The following is a 23,107-nucleotide window of genomic DNA, read 5'->3' as shown; positions in this document are numbered from 1 at the left end:
TTCGCCATTGTTTTTTAATGTGGCTTCATCGGTGAACAGCTGTAGAAAATCATTGTCACCTCTTATCATTTCCAAGGCCCATTGGCAGAAATGCACGCGTATTTGCATATCTTTCGGCGTTAATGCCTGTGTCAGTGTGATATAACACGCATGATATTTATGTGCCTTCAAAAACCTCAAAACAGTTGATTTCGGTATTCCAGTTTGTCTCTGAATCGCATGACTACTAATTTCTCGATCCAGTTGAAAACATGGGAGAATGGTAAGGGTACGAGCGTCATTTTCATTGTAGTCGCGATGACGAAGTGGACGGTGCATGTATCCATTTCGAGCTCGTTGAGTGCAATTTCGGATAATGTTTTCGCTTGGATGTCGTCTGATTGGGAAACGATCCGCAGTTCTAGGCGACTGATGACCTCAGAAGTTAAGTCGCATAGTACTCAGAGCCATTTTTTGAACAACATGTCAGCAATCTCTGTAGGAGGATAGTGAGCCATGTTTTGCTAAAGAATAATTTACTTTCGTCAGTTGATGTTTACGGTTCACAATCTGAAAGTGAAGTGACGTCTGATCGCATTGCACCGACCTTTATACAGATCCATAGTTCGCAGTTTGGCCACAGTAGCGCCACAGTTGGGTGAGTAATGCAATTGCGAAGAGTTCCCTAACGAGATTTTAATACCATTCCGCCTCCCTCCATCAAAAACAGTGTCGAGTAGGATACATTTTGTTAAAAAAATAGCCTAATTTGGCGTAATGAAAGAATTGGTGCACATTTTCCCCAATTTTAATGTTTCAGCGCCGTCTGTCGATGGTTTAAAAACATGTTTCAGACAAAACTTGATTACTATTTTATGTAGAATCCTAATCTGCAATAAAAAAATGGGGGTTTCCATTTAAGATTTAAAAGTTGCCCCCCGCCCCACCCAAGGAGGTCACGTGTAGTATCATTTGATGTCCCCCTCTGAGCTTACGAACTTGTCTTAAGCACTATTTTTACTCGATGTATAGTTTCCGAGATAATCTCATCCGAAACTTCGGGTGGACCCCCTGTAGATGTAGAACACCTGCGAGTGGCACCCCCGCTTGTAGCTGCTCGCAGTAAACGCTCAAAGCTGACATCCTGAATGCAACACCGGTCGTAATTTGCTATAATCACTGAGAGCCCAGCAGTGGCTGAGCACCTGATGCTCTCGGCCATGGATTACTTTTGTGGACCACTGTCATCTGGAACGGGGAGGACGCGCACGTCCTCGTCGTTTTAGCCAAGACTGACACACAGGTTTCTCAGGCCTAGGGGTGCTCTACTTTATACTGCCATCTAGACTCATAGACTAAATTGCGAGTAATGTACTACAACCTTCCAGTTCCTACCAGATAATAGACATGTATTAGTTATTTGACAGGTTAAACGCAGGTCGCTGAAACCCATACAACAGTTCGAATTGTTATATCAATGCTTTTAGTATTGTATGTGATTCATCATTTCGAATTTTTATTTATTTTTAGATAGAGTATCTATGCACCGGGCTATTAATGAGTCAAGCTGCCGCACGGAACAACTGTGATGGAATATTCAAAAGGAAGAAAAACTTTGCTTGGTAATCTGTTTTACTTATTTTACTGTCTTCTTCAAAGTATTTACGAAAATACTTAACAGAGGACTACTCGACACAGTTGAGGGAAACATTGTGGAATGCTAGTTCGGTTTTATGAAGGGCAGTGGCACCCTACAGGCAGTGAAATACTTGACGGACCAGATAGAAGACATACTGAGACACCAAAGAGGAAAGTACTGCTCAGCCTTAGTAGATTTTCGAAAATTAATACGTTCACTGCACGAGAGCAGCGGCGATGTTGCCGATGACACTGCCACTGAAGTGGAGCTACTAAATACAGTTTTCCGAAATTCCTTCAGCAGTTCCAGAATTTTAATCGAGAAACGGCTGCCAACGCGAGTAACTTAGAAGCAGACATCCTCGGAGTAATGAAGCAACTAAAATCCCTTAATAAAAGCAAGTCTTCCGGTCCAGATTGTATATCAGTCAAGTCCGTTTCAGAGTATAATACTATAATAGATCAATACTTAGCAATAACATACAATCGCACGCTCGGCGAGAGATCTGTACCTAAAGACTGGTAAGCTGCACAGGTCAAATCAGTACTCATGAAAGGTAATAGGAGTAATCCGCCGAATTACAGACCCATATCACTGAAGTCGACTTGCAGCAACATTCTGGAACATCTGTTTTCAAATTTTATGAATTGACGTCGAAGAAAACAATCTAATGGCACATAGTCAGTAAAGATTCAGAAATTATCGTTCTTGTGAAATACAACTAGCTCTTTATTCACGCTAACGACAGGGGTTTTGAATTGATTCCGTATTTGTAGATATCTAGAAGGCTTTTAATACCATTCCGCACGAGTGGGTCCTAACCAGATTGCGTGTCTATGGAGTATCCTCTCCGTTGTGAGACGCAACGGTGATTTCCTGTCAGAAAGATCACAATTCAGTCATAGAGAAAAGAAGAAGTGATATCTGGCGTTCCCCAGGGTAGTGTTACACGCCGTCTGCTGTTGCTAATACACATGAATGATGTAGGACACAATCTGAGGAGCCGTCTTAGTTTATTTGCAGATGATGCTATCATTTACTATCTAGTAAAGTCACCAGAAGATCAAGACCAATTCCAAAATAATTTACGGAAGATAGCTGTACCGCGCCAAAAGCATCGATTGACTGTAAGTAATGAAAAGTGTGATGTCATCCACTACTAAAAGGAAACTGTTAAATTTCGGTTACCCGATAAATCACACAAATCTAAAGACATTCAGTTCAACGAAATACCTATTGATTAGAATTACGAATGAAATTGGAACGATCACGCAGACAATATTGTGCGGAAGGCGAACCAAAGACTGCAATTTATTGTTCAAATTGGTGTGAAATCTTATGGGACTTGACTGCTAAGGTCCTCAGTCCCTAAGCTTACACACTACTTCACCTAAATTATCCAAAGGACAAACACGCAAACCCATGCCCGAGGGAGGACTCGAAACTCCGCCGGGACCAGCCGCACAGTCCATGACTTCAGCGCCTTAGACCGCTCGGCTAATCCCGCTTAGCTGCAATTTATTGGCAGAACACTTAAAACATGCGACAGGGCTACTAAAGGGACTACACACACTGCGCTTCTCCGTCCTCTTCTGGAGTACTGCTGCACTGTCCTTGAATTCTATCTCTATCTAAATTGACCCGACAGAGTTTCGCGAGAACAACGTCTGCGTCTTCCAAAGATTCACATTTGAGCTCCCAGAGTGTCTCTGTACCGACCGTAGGTGCCAAACCGGGGACAACAATATTGCCATCGTCGAGATGAAAGACGATCTTTATTCCGTGATAATAGGGGCTCCATACCTGGGAGTTAAACTGAATGTGAATAAGTCCCAGGTAATGTTTGTATCTCATCAGGGATATACACTCCTGGAAATTGAAATAAGAACACCGTGAATTCATTGCCCCAGGAAGGGGAAACTTTATTGACACATTCCTGGGGTCAGATACATCACATGATCACACTGACAGAACCACAGGCACATAGACACAGGCAACAGAGCATGCACAATGTCGGCACTAGTACAGTGTATATCCACCTTTCGCAGCAATGCAGGCTGCTATTCTCCCATGGACACGATCGTAGAGATGCTGGATGTAGTCCTGTGGAACGGCTTGCCAAGCCATTTCCAACTGGCGCCTCAGTTGGACCAGCGTTCGTGCTGGACGTGCAGACCGCGTGAGACGACGCTTCATCCAGTCCCAAACATGCTCAATGGGGGACAGATCCGGAGATATTGCTGGCCGGGGTAGTTGACTTACACCTTCTAGAGCACGTTGGGTGGCACGGGATACATGCGGACGTGCATTGTCCTGTTGGAACAGCAAGTTCCCTTGCCGGTCTAGGAATGGTAGAACGATGGGTTCGATGACGGTTTTGATGTACCGTGCACTATTCAGTGTCCCCTCGACGATCACCAGTGGTGTACGGCCAGTGTAGGAGATCGCTCCCCACACCATGATGCCGGGTGTTGGCCCTGTGTGCCTCGGTCGTATGCAGTCCTGATTGTGGCGCTCACCTGCACGGCGCCAAACACGCATACGACCATCATTGGCACCAAGGCAGAAGCGACTCTCATCGCTGAAGACGACACGTCTCCATTCGTCCCTCCATTCACGCCTGTCGCGACACCACTGGAGGCGGGCTGCACGATGTTGGGGCGTGAGCGGAAGACGGCCTAACGGTGTGCGGGACCGTAGCCCAGCTTCATGGAGACGGTTGCGAATGGTCCTCGCCGATACCCCAGGAGCAACAGTGTCCCTAATTTGCTGGGAAGTGGCGGTGCGGTCCCCTACGGCACTGCGTAGGATCCTACGGTCTTGGCGTGCATCCGTGCGTCGCTGCGGTCCGGTCCCAGGTCGACGGGCACGTGCACCTTCCGCCGACCACTGGCGACAACATCGATGTACTGTGGAGACCTCACGCCCCACGTGTTGAGCAATTCGGTGGTACGTCCACCCGTCCTCCCGCATGCCCACTATACGCCCTCGCTCAAAGTCCGTCAACTGCACATACGGTTCACGTCCACGCTGTCGCGGCATGCTACCAGTGTTAAAGACTGCGATGGAGCTCCGTATGCCACGGCAAACTGGCTGACACTGACGGCGGCGGTGCCCAAATGCTGCGCAGCTAGCGCCATTCGACGGCCAACACCGCGGTTCCTGGTGTGTCCGCTGTGCAGTGCGTGTGATCATTGCTTGTACAGCCCTCTCGCAGTGTCCGGAGCAAGTATGGTGGGTCTGACACACCGGTGTCAATGTGTTCTTTTTTCCATTTCCATGAGTGTTGTTTTAAATTCCGGGAACAACTGCCTGCTCTTCTTCTCAAGAGTACAACAATATCGTATCAGAAAACGGGGGAGAACTTGAGTGTAATTTTCGAGGAGTACCAACTCAACTGTGTCACATTTACATACGCTCATGCGTCCGTACGAGGGCTCTTGACTAAAGAATGATCATAATTTTTTGACAAAAAACTTTAATCATTGTCATAATTTTAATGGCCGTTCTCAAAAATAGTCTGCTTTGGATACGATGAACTTGTTCAAGTGTTTCTGCCAGTCTGCAGAGACAAGCTGGAAACCAGTTTTTGAAAGGTCCTTCAGAATCGCATTCGCATCCTTCCCTACTGCTTTTGATAGCGGGAAATGCCTCCCACGAATGCGTTCCTTCAGGTTAGTCACACTGGGCTAAATCCTGACTATAGGGAGACCGAGGGATGTCCTTAAAATTGATTTTTGCAAGATATTCAGAAACAATATTTGCAATATGCGACCGTGCACTATCGTGATGCAGTATCCAGCCTTTTTCACAAGTGGTGTTTCGCGCCTCGTATGAACTTGCAAGGTTTTCAGAGCATCCCTGTAGTACTGCCCAGTTATTGATTTGTGTCCACATAGCACTTGCTGATGAACCATTCCATGAATGTCATAATATGAGATGACCATAAATTTCCGAACCACTTTTGATCTTTTGTGGGTTGCTGATGAAAGTGATTTTCACGCTGGGCTTTGCTGTTCGCTCTCAGGATCAAAATGACGTAGCCAAATTTCGTCAAACGCGATTACCTTTGAAAGAAACTCCAGATCTTCCTCTAATATGAGCTTCAATTGCATGCGGGCCTGCACGTGAATGTCTTCTTGTTTGGAAAATGGTATCGACTGAAATTTTCAGTGTTTCAGAACTTGTTCGTAAGGGCGTTAGTCGATTCACTGTCTCAGTGACAGCAGAACTCTTGTTGTTTTCTTCTGTAAAAGCAGTAACGGGAGCGCCGGGTCCACTTTCTTTGAAATTGATTGTCTCCCATCTTTAAACAGCTTAAACCGTGCCTAAGCTGTGCTGCAGGGAATACACTCCCTCCATAGACCTGTAACATCGCGTAGGCTACAGCCGAAGATTTATTGAGACGAATGCTAAATTTCCCATCTGCCTATTGTTCATCACGCGACACTTACCATTGCTGTGGTAGACGGTACTGAACATCACAGCAGCTTGCCCGCCTATCACAGGCGCGAACCAGGAATGCCTACATCGAATGTATCTCAGCGTGTTCGTTAGACATTAAACTAATATCATAAGATTGAATTACAGGCCGTGAAACTGCGACCGCAAAAAAAGCGTGATCATTCTTTACTGAACAGCCCTCGTAATAACTTTATCGATGCACACTTTTTGGTATACTGTGGCTTCTGTAAATGAATTATGACGTTTTGTAGTTTCCTGAATTTTTGTAGAGGTATTGCGTAATTTTGTACTGTAAACTGGGATGTTGCTAGTCCCTGTCAGAAATCAGTAATCAGACGTACTTACAACTTTCAGTTCTTCTTGTGGCATCCATTATATTGGGAACAGGTCTTGCTGTACAGAAAACAACTGCAGGGGCAGTGAGAACACTTACCTCCAACGACTCTGCACGTGAGGTACACGTGGTCGCCCTCTTGCAGGGGGCCCAGCGTCGAGTTGATGGGTCTTCCCCACCTGTCCAGCAGCAGCGGCCGCTCTGGAAGAACTGTATTAAAAATAACAGTAATAACAATTTAGCTTGCTAAGCAGTTACGACACGTAGTCATTAAGTTTTAATTACCACATCGAAAAGGCAGAGTTACGTTGAAATCCGTGCACCACAGAACCGCAGCACGATAATAGAGGATCCAATACAAAATCATGCAGCTTGTCTCCACTGTAAAGAGAAGCTATTCACTCTCTCTGCTTACTCGGAAGTAACGTCAAAATGGCGTGTATTTGTACAGTTGCACATTTCTAGATCTCTAGTAAGCCAAGCGTGACACTGTTACCAGTAAAAACATTCAACACCCTAGATCGCATAAAAGGTCACAGTTCGTATTGATAGACGGAAAGTCATCGAGTAAAACAGAAGTAAAATCCGGAGTTCCCCAAGGAAGTGTTATAGGCCCTCTATTGTTCCTGATCTATATTAACAACATAGGAGACAATTTGAGTAGCCCTCTTACATTATTTGCAGATGATGCTGTCATTTACCGTCTTTTAAAGTCATGAGATGACCAAAATCAATTGCTAAATGATTTAGGTAAGATATCTGTGTGGTGCGAAAAGTATCAGTTGACCGTGAGTAAAGAAAAGTGTGAAGTTATTCATTTGGGTACAGAATGAAATCCGCTGAATTTCGATTACGCGATAAGTCACACAAATCCGAAGACTGAATTTTCAACTAAATACTTAGGAATTACAATTACAAATAACCTAAATTGGAACCATCACATAGATAATGTTGTGGGTAGAGCAAACCAAAGACTGTGATTCATTGGCAGAACACTTAGAAGGTGCAACAGATCTACTAAAGAGATTGCTTAAACTACAATTGTCCCCCCTATTCTGGGGTATTGCTGTGCGGTGTGGGATCCGTATCAGGTGGGACTGACGGATGATATTGAAAAAGTTCAAAGAAGGGCGGCTCGTTTTGTATTAGCGCGAAATAGGGGAGATAGTGCCACAGACATGATACGTGATTTGGAGTGGCAATCATTAAAACAAAGGCGTGTTTCGTTGCGACGGGATCTTCTCATGAAATTTCAGTCACCAGTTTTCTTCTCCGATTGCGAGACCATTCTGTTGGTACCCACCTACATAGGGGGAAACGATCATCACGATAAAATAAGAGAAATCAGGGCTCGCACAGATAAATTTAAGTGCTCGTTTTTCCCGCGCGCCGTTCGAAAGTGGAACGGTGGAGAGACAGCTTGAAGGTGGTTCATTGAACCCTCTGCCAGGCACTTAATTGTGAATAGCAGAGTAATCACGTAGATGTACATGTAGATGAAATATTTCTTTATTTGAGACAACCGGTTTCGACAAACTTTGCTGACATCTTCAGGTCTTAAAATTTTGTGTTGTATAACATTTTACGCTGAACCTCAGGCACAAGATGTCAAGTGGATAAAAATCAGCTCATAATAAACGGTTTTTCATCGCTAAAGTATTTAAAAACATAAAGCACCTATTTAGAATATGTCCAGCATATGTAAACAGATATGCTGTTGTGTACCGTGCTAGTATGGTCCAACAAGAATCTGCAAGCAATTTGTATAATTACACGGCCTTTTATGTTTTTAGCAATGAGAAACCTTTTATTACATGCTGATTTTTATCCACTTGACAACTTGTATGTGAGGTTCAGCGTAAAACGAACATGTTTTACAGCACAAGATTTTAAGACCTGAAGATAACAGCAAAGTCTGTCGAAACAGGTTGTCTTAAAAAAAATATTTTGTGCGATCTTGGTTGTGGAATAGTTTTTACAATTAAAACAGATCGCCGTTCAGTACTTTCAAAATTAGAAAATTGAGTCACACTGTTACCAGCTTCCCTTGTGGGTCAGTGGACCCTCCGAAATCGCAGAAATAACAGTTAGATATTTCACATTTAGAAATTTAAGCTGTCCTCTTAGCTTCCTACCTCACCACACCCTGGGAAATCGCAACATATTCGGAAATAAAAAGCGAAATACTCGACACAAGGACGTATATGAATTTAATTTTTGCACGTTTCACTCACAGCAATATAATCTGTCCTCTCAGGTTCTGCTCTAACCACAACCTCGGAAATGGCGACATTTTCGGAAAAATAGGCAATATCCGTGGCAACCAAGGAGTCAAAATGTCATTACTGTTTTCGTTTTCTAGTCAGACAGAAGTCAGAAAATCTAAAAAACTTTTTACTGAGAGAGTTCGATCTTACACGTAAATAACATCGAATAGTGCAGAACATACTTGCATTATATTCAAAAGAAACTCCCGGAATGTGTTACAAACGCAAGTATGAAAAAGAAAATATTATCAGATTACAAAGTGCGGACCAATTGCCTCGATTCCGTAATTGGCATCCTTAACCAGTACACATCGAGAAATTAATGCAACTTTGAACTTCACTGTCCCTGATCTTAGTACCCCAAAAGGGCTTTACCGTCAACGGATCATTAACTGACATTTAATTACGAGAAACTGTATCAAGAGTGATTTGTTTGTTATAAATCTATAATGTGCCGTTGCCCGCGGGACGGCATCCTGCAAGTTACGACAAGAAAATAATAAATAAATTTCTGCACAAACTTAATTACGTGTGTAGACAGCTCACTCATCCTGGGAGTCGAAAATCTCGACGATGTTCACCTGTTATTGGCATTGATACTGGCAAGATGTTGGTCCCAGGAATTACAAGGTTTTCGAGAATGTTTGAAGTTTGATAAAAAAAAGAAAAAAACTATTTTTCGTGTTATATAATTACGAACTAACAATTTTCGGATATTTTTCCTTTACTTGTACTGTGAAACGATGTTTCTTTCGATATTTTATGCTTCTAGATCAACGGCAAGTGCCGTATGGGTGTTGATGAAAGAGCTTGCGAGTATCAAAATATATGACGTAAATGGCCGTATCTTTTCACTGCACTGACTTACCTCACGTTTTTTTTTTCACCGCCAAGGAATCGTAACTTTACTATGGGATGTAAACATGAATACGATACGCTTACTCCTTCCTAAGAAAAAGGGATCTTAAAAGGTTGGTAAAGAGTCAGTCGGACAAAACATGACAAAAAATTTTCATGTTACATAATTACAGATTAACACGTCCCAAATTTTTTCCTTTACTTGTACTGTTAAACCTTGCTTCTAGCTAAATTTCTTGAGCTTTGGTCAGTGGGAAGTTTTGATGAGTGAGTTTGTGACTATCAGAACATGTAATATAAATGGCAGTATGCTTTGAACGCATTGACTTAGAAGCTTATATTTTTTAAACCACTAAGGGACAGTAGATCTTAGTATGTGACTTAAATTTCAACTTGATAAGCCTTCCGTTCCGGAGGAAAAAGTTTCTTAACAATAGGGCTGAGACGGATGACAATTGTTTCGTTTTCACCGACTGAGGCACAGAACCCTAAAAACAGTGAAATACGCAAAATCAATATGGCGTCTGTCACATCGAGTGACACATTGTTTGACTTTATTCCCCAGTAAGTCGAGCGTGAAGTTAGGTTCTCCTTCCAGTGTATCAAGAGGCATTGCCAGTTTGTTTTGGCTGTGTTAGACATATATATTTGCTAATATTGCTTCAGCACCAATGTGGCTAATGATTTTATCCATTGTTTCTCAGCTTGTCAAATCAAATGCTTTCTTGGAATCAATAAAGAATAACATTATATATTTGCTGGTCAACATTCTGTGGCGAATCATTGATTTTAAGTTTCTGATTAATTATTTAACAGTATTATGAAAAACAACAAAAAGAATGTCAGAAAGTGAGCTTTCGGCCAACAAGGCCTTTGTCCAAAATAGACTACATACACGTACACTCTCACGCAAATGCAGAGTCTGGCCCCAAGAGCCAGAGACTGTGGTCATGTGTGTGTTAGTTGCGTGCTCCGCTATAGGGTGCGTAGCAACTATCCTTTTTATAATATTATTACACATCAGCCTAGAATATCCATTGTTTGATTAACTTTTAAATCTGTTCTGTTTATAAATGTTTGAAACAACGTTCTGTAATTTACCAGGTGCAGAAGTATGAAACCGGAATTTGGTTGCAGTAATTAAACGTCTATTGTTTGAAACTGATAAAAAATATTTTATTCAAAATAATTTCCATTGCCATTTATACATTTCTCCGACAGGCTATGAATGGCACAAAAAAAGTCCTTCTTTTGAAGCGAACCAATTAGCGAGTTGTTTTCGTACATTTTCATACGAACTGAAGCGTTGTTCAGCGAGAGCGTGTCCCAGCGATGCAAATAGATGATAATCGGACGGAGCCAAGTCCGGAGTAGAAGCCGCATGCCCTACTAGAATTTACCAAGTGAACGTCTCGATCGTTTCCCTGACCAGTTTTGCTATATGTGATGGGGCGTTACCATGGAGCAATATGACGTTGTGTTGCCTTTCTCCATACTCTGGTCGTTTTTTCTCGTAATGCTCGATTTAAATCGATCATTTGCTGTTGGCAGCTATCAGTGCTGACGGTTTCAACATATTTCAGCAGCTCATAATAGATGACACCGTTCTGATCCCACCAAACATGGAGCATTGTCTTCTTTCCAAAGCGATTTGGTCTTGCGGTGGATGTCGATAGTCTGCCTGGATTCACCCATGATTTACGTCGCCTAGGATTCCCAAAATATATCCATTTTTCATCGCCTGTCACTATTCGATGGAGAAACTCTTTTGTATCTGGCGAGCAGCATTTCACAAGTGGTGTTTCGATTTGCTTGCTGTCTTTCGTTCAGTTCATGCAGAACCCATTTTCCCTCTTTTTGCACCTTTCCTATATCTTTCGACCGAAGAGAAAAGACCTTCTGCGTCGCATTCAGCTGTTCCGCGAGTTGCTGTTGAGTTTGAGTATCATCTTCACCCAATAAGGCCAGCAATTCGTTGTCTTCGAACTTTTTCGGTGTTTTCCTCTGCTCGTCGTTTCTCACGTCAAAATCACCACGTTTGAAATTTTTGAAGCGCTCGAAACACTGTACTTTCCCAAGATCATTGAACCGTGCTGCGGCTCGCGTTGGTGCTGTGTGTAGTTTTCTGCCAGACCGCATCGTTTAGTTGTCATGGTTGTGTTGTTCGTCTTCTTCTCGCGTTCACTGGCACCACTCAGTTTCGTAAGCGTTGCCTGTCCGCTAGTGGCAGCAGCGGCGCTTATCGATATGTAGTGCTGCTGCCCTATCTTTGGGGCGACCTCGTGCTTCCTCCGTGTGGTGTTAGGAAGAGTTCGGTTGGGGAGCAGGAGCGGCGAGGTCCGCACAGAGCGCCGACGAGCCAGAACTGCTGCCGGCGTGTATGGACTGCCGGATCGAAGGGCAGTGGTCACGAGAGTGCACAACCTCATCGAAACCGGATTCTGCGTGTTTCAGTGCAGTGCAATTCGCTTAGAGAAACCTACAACATTGTGAAATGTCGCGTTTCCCCAGTGACTTGGGTTCATGTTGCTGCTCGTAGTGTCACCTAGGCGAAAAGCAGCGAGTGGAGTACCGTGGGAAGGCGGATCTGATTAGGCTTCCTGAGCTTCTAATTACTATTTACTATTTTCACCTTCTTACATTGTTAAATTCAATCAGCGGTATTTTTCTCTCTTGTGGCCGCTAACGCCCCAGTTACCTGCCCTGGGGGTTAGTGTATGCAACGGCAGAATACATTTCCACGCCTTGCCGCTGCTGTCCAGTGAGGAGTGTAAGTTTGACAGCTTCTTGATTGTAGGTTGGGTGGCGTTCTTGTGCCTTAGTGGTAGTCATTCGTTTTTGTTCTGGGCGCTCTAAGCACAGTATTCTGTGGGCAAAGCCCAGACCACCTGTTCTGGCTTTGGCAAAGTTTTACATCTTGCATTTGTTTTGTTGGATGTCAGGTAGCCCCACCAAGATTATCATAAGTCGCTCGTTAGACTGCCACTAGTCCGAGTTACCATCTTGTGATCTGAATGCAACTCTTGGCTGCCTTTCTCTTCGCTCGCGAATGTGTTTTTGGTGTGACCTACTCAAAGGTCGATTCCTGGAGCACTGTCTGTGACTGGCCCTTGTGTTTTATTTTATTATTGTATTATTAAGTTATCATAATTTGTCTCGCCTGTTTGGTGATCTGTTGTTTGCTTTTTAATTAGCTTTCGCTACGCCATTCGCCGTCTGACAGTATATTTGTTAAATTTTTTTATAATTGCCATTTTGGCGTGAAAGGCCTTCAGCTGTGATTGTAGTTAATTGCTTTAAAATCCTGATTGCGACGACATTGGCTTGTTTTCGAAGATTATTTGCTGTCTGTATTTTTTGTATGTTTGTTAAATTTTTAATAATTGCCATGTATGTTTGTTAAATTTTTAATAATTGCCATTTTGACCGTTAAATGTCTTCAGCCGTGATTGTGGTTACTTCCTTTAAATTTCTGGTTGCAACCACATTGGCTTGTTTTCGAAAATTATTTGCTGTCTGCATTTTATGCATATTTGTTCAATTTTTTTTATAATTGCCACTCTGTCGTGAATGGCCTTCAGCTGTGATGGTGGTTACTTGCTTTAAAATTCTGATTGCGACCACACGGGCTTGTCTTCAAAATTATTGACTGTCTGTATTTTCGTGTATTTGTTAACTTTTAAATAATTGCCATTTGTCGCATTACAGGCCTTCAACCGTGATTGTGGTTACGTGCCTTAAAAGTCTAATTGCTACCTCACTGGCTTGTTTTCAAAAATTATTTACTAAAATAAATGAGTGAAATTGCAAAGCAAATCAATAGTAATTGATTCGGGCCCCGTCCACAATCGTAACCCAATCCTGCCTTCCTTAATTACCAGGTTTCAATCATGTTCGCCGAAGGCTTCGACAAGCATTCGGTGCGACTCTGCTGCAGTTTTCTTCAGATGATGACAAAACCAATACTATCCGCAACCCGTAGTTCCCTAGGCACAGAACTCGACATGTTTACGGGTCTGGAGCAGATACCGATGTATGGAACTTGGGTCACTGCGTGTTGACATTCGTCGTCAGTCATTACAGGAAGCAGATGGCGCTGCAGACGCTGTCCTACACTAGAGAGCCTGTGTAGGGAGAGAGTGGCCAATCGGCCCCTAGCCGCCATGTTTTTAGAATTGGAAGGAGAATCAGCATTGGTCGTACTTCTTTGTTTTATTATCCGCATTTTTTTAATCGATTTTCGGTCACTTAGTGACCATCCTCAGTGCTGTAATATACAATTAAAATTGGTAGGCACTGGTATCAACAAGTTTAGAGCGATCACATAAACTGAGCGCGGATAATAAAACAAAAATATACGACTCAGTTTATGTGATCGCTCTAAACTTGTTGACACCAGTGCCTACCAATTTTAATTGTATATTACAGCACTGAGGATGGTCACTAAGTGACCGAAAATCGATTTTTTAAAAAATGCAGATAATAAAACGAAACAAAAAAAATACGTCCAATGCTGAGTCTCCTTACAATTCTACGAGGGCAGTTCAATAAGTAATGCAACACTTTTTTTTTCTGAAACAGGGGTTGTTTTATTCAGCATTGAAATACACCAGGTTATTCCCCAATCTTTTAGCTACACAACACTATTTTTCAACGTAATCTCCATTCAATGCTACGGCCTTACGCCACCTTGAAATGAGGGCCTGTATGCCCGCACGGTACCATTCCACTGGTCGATGTCGGAGCCAACGTCGTACTGCATAAATAACTTCTTCATCATCCGCGTAGTGCCTCCCACGGATTGCGTCCTTCATTGGGCCAAACATATGGAAATCCGACGGTGCGAGATCGGGGCTGTAGGGTGCATGAGGAAGAACAGTTCACTGAAGTTTTGAGAGCTCTTGCGTTGTCATGAAGAAGGAGAAGTTCGTTCAGATTTTTGTGCCTACGAACACACTGAAGTCGTTTCTTCAATTCCTGAAGAGTAGCACAATACACTTCAGAGTTGATCGTTTGACCATGGGGAAGGACATCGAACAGAATAACCCCTTCAGCGTCACAGAAGACTGTAACCATGACTTTACCGGCTGACGGTATGGCTTTAAACTTTTTCTTGGTAGGGGAGTGGGTGTGGCGCCACTCCATTGATTGCCGTTTTGTTTCAGGTTCGAAGTGATGAACCCATGTTTCATCGCCTGTAACAATCTTTGACAAGAAATTGTCACCCTCAGCCACATGACAAGCAAGCAATTCCGCACAGATGGTTCTCCTTTGCTCTTTATGGTGTTCGGTTATACAACGAGGGACCCAGCGGGAACAAACCTTTGAATATCCCAACTGGTGAACAATTGTGACAGCACTACCAACAGAGATGTCAAATTGAGCACTGAGTTGTTTGATGGTGATCCGTCGATCATCTCGAACGAGTGTGTTCGCACGCTCCGCCATTGCAGGAGTCACAGCTGTGCACGGCCGGCCCGCACGCGGGAGATCAGATAGTCTTGCTTGACCTTGCGGCGATGATGACACACGCTTTGCCCAACGACTCACCGTGCTTTTGTCCACTGCCAGATCACGTAGACATTCTGCAAGTGCCTATGAATATCTGAGATGCCCTGGTTTTCCGCCAAAATAAACTCGATCACTGCCCGTTGTTTGCAACGCACATCCGTTACAGACGCCATTTTAACAGCTCCGTACAGCGCTGCCACCTGTCGGAAGTCAATGAAACTATACGAGACGAAGCGGGAATGTTTGAAAATATTCCACAAGAAATTTCCGGTTTTTTCAACCAAAATTGGCCGAGAAAAAAAATGTGTTGCATTACTTATTGAACTGCCCTCGTATATAATATTTGGTCGTGGTGCACAGAACACTCAATGGAGTCGCCAATCAAGGCCATGTTTTTACCAGATCGCGCACGGGACGTGCAATTAGTTAGCGACGCAAGCAGAAAGCTGGCCACTTCAGGAGTAAAATAAGGCATGTGTTTGACACATGAGCCAAGCAGATCTTCTAGCGTAATATTCGGTACATGATTAAAACAAATGCCATTTGTCTGTGTTTATATAGGCCTAATAAATATGTGAGGAAATGGAAGTATCGTGAAACTGTGTATGTCTGCCGAATTTCAACAGCTGTATTTTATGATGCTATATAAACATTGACAACTGATTAATGAGAAAAAGAAGTTTCATTTAATGTATCTCAGAGTACATGTTGCTAGTTCATATTTTTTCCGTGCGGATATTTAAATTGGTAAACTCTTGTCTCTTTCCGTCCCCACATAACCCATTTTAAGTGTGTCGATCTTATAACATTTTCTTCTGCTGGCAAAACATGTCATTCTATACACACTTTTAGGAACTCTATACCACAGAAAATCAGAAAAATATCGATACTTAGGTACTCTACTGAAACAGCAGAATGTAATTCAAAGTAGGTAACTGAATATCCACACGATAATTATAATTTACAGGAATGTGAGTAGTCAAGACTACAGAGCGAAGTGCGAGTTGCTAGTAGGAAGTAGGTAGACTTAGGGTTCCGTATACATGTTAAAACACATCGTGTAGCATGAATTGTCACTCTAGAAGTCTAGAAAATAACGTTAAAAAACTTAGCTTGAGCAGTATTCGAACTCACGACCTTTGGACTATTATGTTAAAACTCTACCCCTGTGCTTCAACCCCACATCAATTATACATTAGTGTTCAAAAGCTTTTACTTTTATGGGGGGTATGTATCAGTAAAAAGGTTGTTCTGTAATTTTTTAATTTTGTTTTGTAGGCATTATAAGCATATAGTAAGAAATTGATACACAAAGAAACCAAACGACCCTTCTAAAAGTTTCTTCATTTCTTGGGAAAACGAGCATCATATATCCATCTTCACTTCGGTTTTTCCACCCAACAGCGGAGCAACCAGGCATCCCTCTTGACGATTCTGTAACTTCATATTATCAGTGACGTTCAGTAAATCACTTTAAATAAAAATTTTGCCTCTAAAATTGCTGTGAAGTTGTAATAGTATCGTCATAGATCCGATCAACAGAGTGACTGTAAGGCAATTTACGTAAATAGAAGAGACAGAGAACATGCAAAAGTCCTACAATATTACCGTGTTACAACCTGTACGTAATTGTACAGTGGAATTGGCGTTCGAGGCGTTGAAAAGAACCAATGGTACAGAATCACACACAGTATTTACATATACTCGTACCAACTCAGCGTCAGTTTCGTAAAAACATGGCGTCCACGGCTCTCACCCATAGAGTAAATATCTCTGGAGTGAGCATTCACATGCGCAGAACAGATTTTGTGTTGTCAACATACATTGTCGGCCTGGTCACGTGTTCTCGGGACGTTGTGTGTTTGTCCGTATAGCGCCCTGTGTATTTCGAATGTCACTACATCCCTAGTACAGACGGATTCTTTTCGTACGTGTCGTGGATTATTTATATATGTTGCGCAGAAATTTTAACAGTATCCATTCGATACCGGGAATAAACCAGCTACATAACTTTAAAGGGCAAATGACATTGCATTCTGCTTCTTTGCAATAGGTGTCACGGTTCAGATGCACTCGACTTTTGGTAGTTTTCGGTATGATACGGCACTTTATAGTATTACAGAGCCTGACGTACATTTTTGCAGTGATAGTCTTGCAAAACGACTTGACAGTACGCTAGTACTTACGAAAGTGTCCGAGAAACACCTAATTTGCCACACATTAGCGATTATATCCCTGTTAATTCGTCCTTTTTTTCTGCTGTTTCTCCGTATTTATTTTCTCGTTTCTGCGACCTAAAGCACAAATTTTCTTACTGGTGACACTTTGAAGTGTTTATTTAACCCATTTTGCGTACTTGCTCCCAGTTTATTGAATAAATAGTAAACTGAGTAAGAAGGGGGGAAAAAGGCGATCGGAGAATAAATGTACTGTAAAGCAAATACAGTTGGTCATGTAACAGTCAACCCATATAACACCATTAAGGGAAGTGGAAAGAAACACAAATAAAAGATGTGACTCTTGAAATTTTCCCGGCGTATCGAATATTCCACAAGATTTCGGGATTGCAGCCGGATCTCATTGACTTCTTTCCACGATATTTCGGCTGACAACCTTACAGCCGTCTTCAGGCGAGTGTTTGACACTGGAGATTGCTAGTGCAAGTCGCTCTATTTATACGTAGAAGTGCCGCAGGCGCACATGCGCAAGTTACTGTAGCATGCGCGCCACCTGTCGATTGTAGAGGACCTTGGAATCGACAGGTGGCGCGCATGCTACGGTAACTTGCGCATGCGCGCCTGCGGCATTTCTACGTATAAATAGAGCGACTTGCACTAGCTATCTCCCCCCACGCGGATCCTCTGTGATCTTATTCCTTTCCCCCATCTGCTCCTATTCCTCGAACATATCCGCATCCTCTACACCTCCCGCCGTCTTGAACCCTCTCACCCCCTGGTTGCTCCTCTCCTCTCCGATCCCCGCCCCCCGCCCGCTGCCACGTCTTCACTGTTGTGTCCCCCCTACCCTCCATCTCTACACCCTACATCTCCTTTCCCAAGGTGGCTTCCATCAACTCCCCCTCCTGGATGATGCCCTCTCTCCCTCCATTTACCCTTCCTATCAACTCTGATCCTCACTCCCCCTCCTTTCCTCTGTCCTTTTCCTGGGCTCCCTCTCCCCCCTCTTCCATCCTCTTTCTTCCTCACCTCCCCTCTCTTTGCCCCCTTCTCTCCCCCACATCCTTTTCCATTTCCCTCCTCTGCCTCCTCTCATTCCCTCTCGCGTCTGCCCTTCTCCCCCTTTATTAGTCCTCTCCCTCCTTGGTTCCCCCCCCTTTTCGTTTTTTCCTCTCCTCCCTCCTTGTTTTTCCCCCTCCTGCAGGTCCTCCCCCCCCCCCCATCTGTCTTTGGCTCGGGAGTGTCGTCTTTGTGCTGCCACTTTCGTGCAGTGTTCTACAGTGAGTGTTCTACAGTGCATGTTTTACAGTGAGTGTTCTGTGTCGTGTTTTTTGGGACTTGTTGCGAACGGCCATCATACAGTCGCTGGGTGTGCCTTTTATCTCTTGCGAACAGAAACCAGACTGTCGCCATGTTTTTTAATTGTGTGTCTACTATGTTACTTGTCTGATTCCTGTGTCTTTTATCTACATTGCCAACCCCTCTTGCTTTCTGTTTTAACTTTCCGCAATTTTACGCCATTTTACATTTTAAATCACCATTTTATCGCCTGTTTTTCCTTGTTTCTTTCTTCTTCCTTTCTTTAAAAAAAGTCTGTAGGCTGTAGAGCAGCGTAGTAAGCTGCTGCCTGCCCGCCCCCTTCGGGGGGAATTGAAACTCAATAAAGAAGAAAAAAAAACAATAGCTATCTCCAGTGTCAAACACTCGCCTGAAGACGGCTGTAAGGTTATCAGCCGAAATATCGTGAAAAGAAGTCGGTGAGATCCGGCTGCAATCCCGAAATCTTGTGGAATACAAATAAAGGAGTTTGGGGACATGTTTACTAATATTTTACGCTTCTTAATCAAATGGTGAAGAAAATAAATTGAAGGCAAAGTACACCAAAGAAGATGAATGTGTACTTTGATTAGCTACACTATTGTGTTTTTTATTTGATTTGAGCAGAAAATGTATTTAAGCTGAATGCAGAAATTGGTAGTCGGTGCTGAGGAAAATTAAAAATAATTGGTATAGCATGTACCTTCAGCCACACACGTCCAAATCTTTCTCTGTCTAAAAATTCTTCTACAAAGTGTTTTGAACATAGTTTGGAATATTTTGTGGGGACAAAATTACACCTCATTATTTTCTGGAGGCACATCTTTACTCGTTGTTCATCCTTCGGGAAACTAAAATATAAATCACTCATAATCATTCTCCATGCCCTAGACACGCTTAACGTGGTATCCTGCTGTAACTTATAGTAAACAAAAAGGTTTGGACACACATATTATACGAAGACAATTACACACTCCCACTCTGTTGAATTTATCTGTCTCCCGTCTTTCAAATCTATATACATAATTGACAAGTCACTGATAAATGCATGGAGGAAAATATTTGCTGAAACAACTAACCATTCCCTTTCCTGTTCCACTAGAAAATTTACAAGAGGAAGCTTTTTTACGAGCCGTAATATCTATTATATACTCATAAAATCGTAGAAAAATAGGCCTACAGAATCAAGACTTAATTACAATGCGCCTCGAAATTTTTAAACATAGTACCCATGAAAAGTTACTATCCCTCCAGTCGCATATATTTCTTTGCATCCGTAGCAACAACTGTAATTCGCCATCGCTATTAAACTAACAACAAATGGTGAAAACACAACAAAAACTCTTGATATTATAAACTTCAAACTCTGCGGCAAGCACACACGAACACCGAAGTCCCGAAAACACGTGACAATCCTGGTTTAATGTTGACAACATGCGCAGAACGCAATGCTGACTCCAGAGATATTTACTCTATGCTCTCGCCCAATGAGCGACGCTATCACCATTGGCCACTCTCTCACTCCATATAGGCTCTCTATCTTACACCGACGGCTAGCACCATCTATAGGGAAATTCCGATTTCATACTTCTACACTTGTTATGTACTGACTCGTTCCGTGACACGATGCCAAGAATCGGATAAGTAGACGGAACGAAACAAATGAGAGCGTGCAGCGCGAGGCGTGGCTGGCTGGCTACGTACCTACGACGGTGAGCTGGACTGTGTAGGAGCGGGTGGGCGCGTGCCGGAAGTCGACGCGGCAGCGGTAGGCACCCTCGTCCCGGAGGCGCACGTCCTCCAGCACCAGCTCCGCCGGCGAAGGCGTCGTCCGGAAGAAGGCGCGCGGCCCGAACGTGTCCGGCGAAGACCAGTGCGACGCCTGGCTCAGGGGCCGCCCGCGCACGTCGAAGCTGCAAGCGGGCACAGGCGACCAGTCAGCGGGAAACGGGGGTGTGGCCAGCAGCAACAGGTGGCGCCGACTCTGCCGCCGCTACAGTGTTGTGTACTTCATAGGTTTACTACCAGACTTACTCAACTACACTGCCGGAAAAAAACAGTACATCAAGACGATGTCGATTTTGACAGGATATGCCACTTGGGATACAGTAGATGTACTGATGATGGTTTCAACGTCATCCACCAACAGACAGCGTAGTGGCGTAGCTACCAGAGCTCCATTTGTGTCTACCCTTTAACAGGGAATGCTAACAGCCAGAAGTCTCACAAAGGGAGGCCACGACGTTTGGAACGCGGAATTACTTCAAACTTCGTACACTCGTAGTACTCCATGAGGACAACAAAATGTGTAGGCAGTAGCGCGTACTTCTCAAGCGTTATTGAGAAAATCGCAAGATAATTTCGGTCGTCAAATATATACCCGTGCGTGGCCATTTCTACCATGAAGCGCCGGCAGCCGAGTGGAGGATATGATCGCCGTTACCCAGGCACAACGCCTCTCTGGGGCACTTGCGTCTTTGGACTTCAGTCAAGCTTTTGATAGGGTTGACCATTCGTTCCTTACGGCCGTTCTCCACCATACGGGTTCCCCGGTCGCCGTTATCACGGTAGTGATGCGCCTTCTGCGGGGTGCCTCATCCAGGATTATGTACAATGGCAGACTCACTCCTCCGATAACAATAGGTCGATCCGTACGTCAAAGTTGCCCTCTCTCAGCGATTTTCCTTGGAATCCTTGCTGTGTGTACTAAGACAACGTTTGGTATCGTTGTCCATAGATCCCTACCGATTCTGTTGCACGGCCTATGCTGACGATGTAGTCATCTGTTTACGTAATGCCGACGATGCTCGAACTGTTTTGACGTGGGTAGCGACTTATGGTGAGGTGTCGGGTAGCTCTTTAAACGTACGTAAATCACAAGTATGTTCATTGGCACGGGACTTCCGTGGAAAGCGTTACACCTCTCACCACCGTTGATACCATTCGCTGTTGGGGAATAGATTTTACATCTGATCTCCGGCGTTCAGCCACCATCAACTGCCGACGCCTCCTTTTAATGATCAGAGCAGGTCTTATGGACCATCGCCTTCGATCCCTAGATATTCTCCAACAAGCTCGATATGTCAATATACAGGGTGTTACAAAAAGGTACGTCCAAACTTTCAGGAAACATTCCTCACACACAAATAAAGAAAAGATGTTATGTGGACATGTGTCCGGGAACGCTTAATTTCCATGTTAGAGCTCATTTTAGTTTCGCCCACCTAGGCTCAATGGAGCACGTTATCATGATTTCATACGGGATACTCTACCTGTGCTGCTAGAACATGTGCCTTTACAAGTATGACACAACATGTGGTTCATGCGCGATGGAGCTCCTGCAGATTTCAGTCGAAGTGTTCATACGCTTCTCAACAACAGATTCGGTGACCGATGGATTTGTAGAGGCGGACCAATTCCACGGCCTCCAAACTCTCCTGACCCCAACCCTCTTGACTTCCATTTATAGGGGAATTTGAAAGCTCTTGTCTACGCAATCCCGGTGCCAAATGTAGAGACTCTTCGTGCTCGTATTGTGGACGGCTGTGATGCAATACGCCATTCTCCAGGGCTGCATCAGCGCATCGGGGATTCCATACGACGGAGGGTGGATGCATGTATCCTCGCTAACGGAGGACATTTTGAACATTTCTTGTAACAAAGTGTTTGAAGTCACGCTGGTACGTACTGTTGCTGTGTGTTTCCATTCCATGATGAATGTCATTTGAAGAGAAGTAATAAAATGAACTCTAACATGGAAAGTAAGCGTTTCCGGACACATGTCCACATAACATATTTTCTATCTTTGTGTGTGAGGAATGTTTCCTGAAAGTTTGGCCGTACCTTTTTGTAGCACCCTGTATATATCGCATCCCGAGTTCCCCATGTAGCACAAGTTCTACCTTTCCCGCTTACTGTGGCACGTCGCATGTTGGCAGCGATGGCATCTTTCGTCAGCTCTGGGCTGTTGTTCAAAGTTAGCTATGCAACCCTTACTCTTCCCCGTGAACGAGGTGGGATAGGTCTGTTTCACGTGCCGGATAGAGCTCGCGCCCTATTTGTCAGCTCCCAGATGACGGTATGGACACGTTGCCCAACGAGCCTCACTGGTCTCCTCCTGTCGGCATATTCGCCGGTCTCGCTGTCAGCCCCGGTGATGATCTCGGATGTTCCGGACCAGTTCCGTTATATAAGATACTTCTTTCTTGAACTCAGTTATCTACGCCTCACCTTACCAAGACAGCTTTTATTCAATACAAAGGCAGTATACAATGTCCTCCAATTAGGTCGTCCACCTAACCCGACTGAACAAAAGTTCCCCCAGGTTGACTGGCGTCATGTATGGCGCGCGGTGTTCGCCTGTTGCCTTGACACGAATGTTCAATCTGTCTGGTACTTAACGGTCAATGGTAAGCAAATCAACCAATCTCGCCTTCATCGTATCCACCTCGCCCAATCACCTCTACGTTCCAGGTGTGGAGTGCCAGACAACGACGAACATCGGTTTGTTTGCGGACCGGCGGCGGTTTGGTAACTGATTCGTCGTATTGTGGCTTTTCTA

General features: G+C 43.9%; 1 protein-coding gene across 1 annotated transcript in view; it reads right to left on the bottom strand.

The window, feature by feature from the left end:
• Window positions 1-23,107, bottom strand: part of LOC126456256 (nephrin-like) — a 168,691-nt gene that overhangs the window by 116,610 nt on the left and 28,974 nt on the right. The window contains exons 3-4 of the mRNA XM_050092011.1: window positions 20,251-20,459; window positions 6,516-6,626 (exon numbers count right to left, since the gene is read on the bottom strand). Coding sequence (XP_049947968.1) covers window positions 6,516-6,626; window positions 20,251-20,459 — 320 coding nt within the window. The remainder of the gene's footprint in view (window positions 1-6,515; window positions 6,627-20,250; window positions 20,460-23,107) is intronic.

The sequence above is a fragment of the Schistocerca serialis genome, chromosome 1 (genome assembly GCF_023864345.2).
Source record: "Schistocerca serialis cubense isolate TAMUIC-IGC-003099 chromosome 1, iqSchSeri2.2, whole genome shotgun sequence".
In the NCBI taxonomy this organism is placed as follows: Eukaryota; Metazoa; Arthropoda; class Insecta; order Orthoptera; family Acrididae; genus Schistocerca; species Schistocerca serialis.
This window is presented reverse-complemented; position numbering and strand designations above follow the sequence as displayed.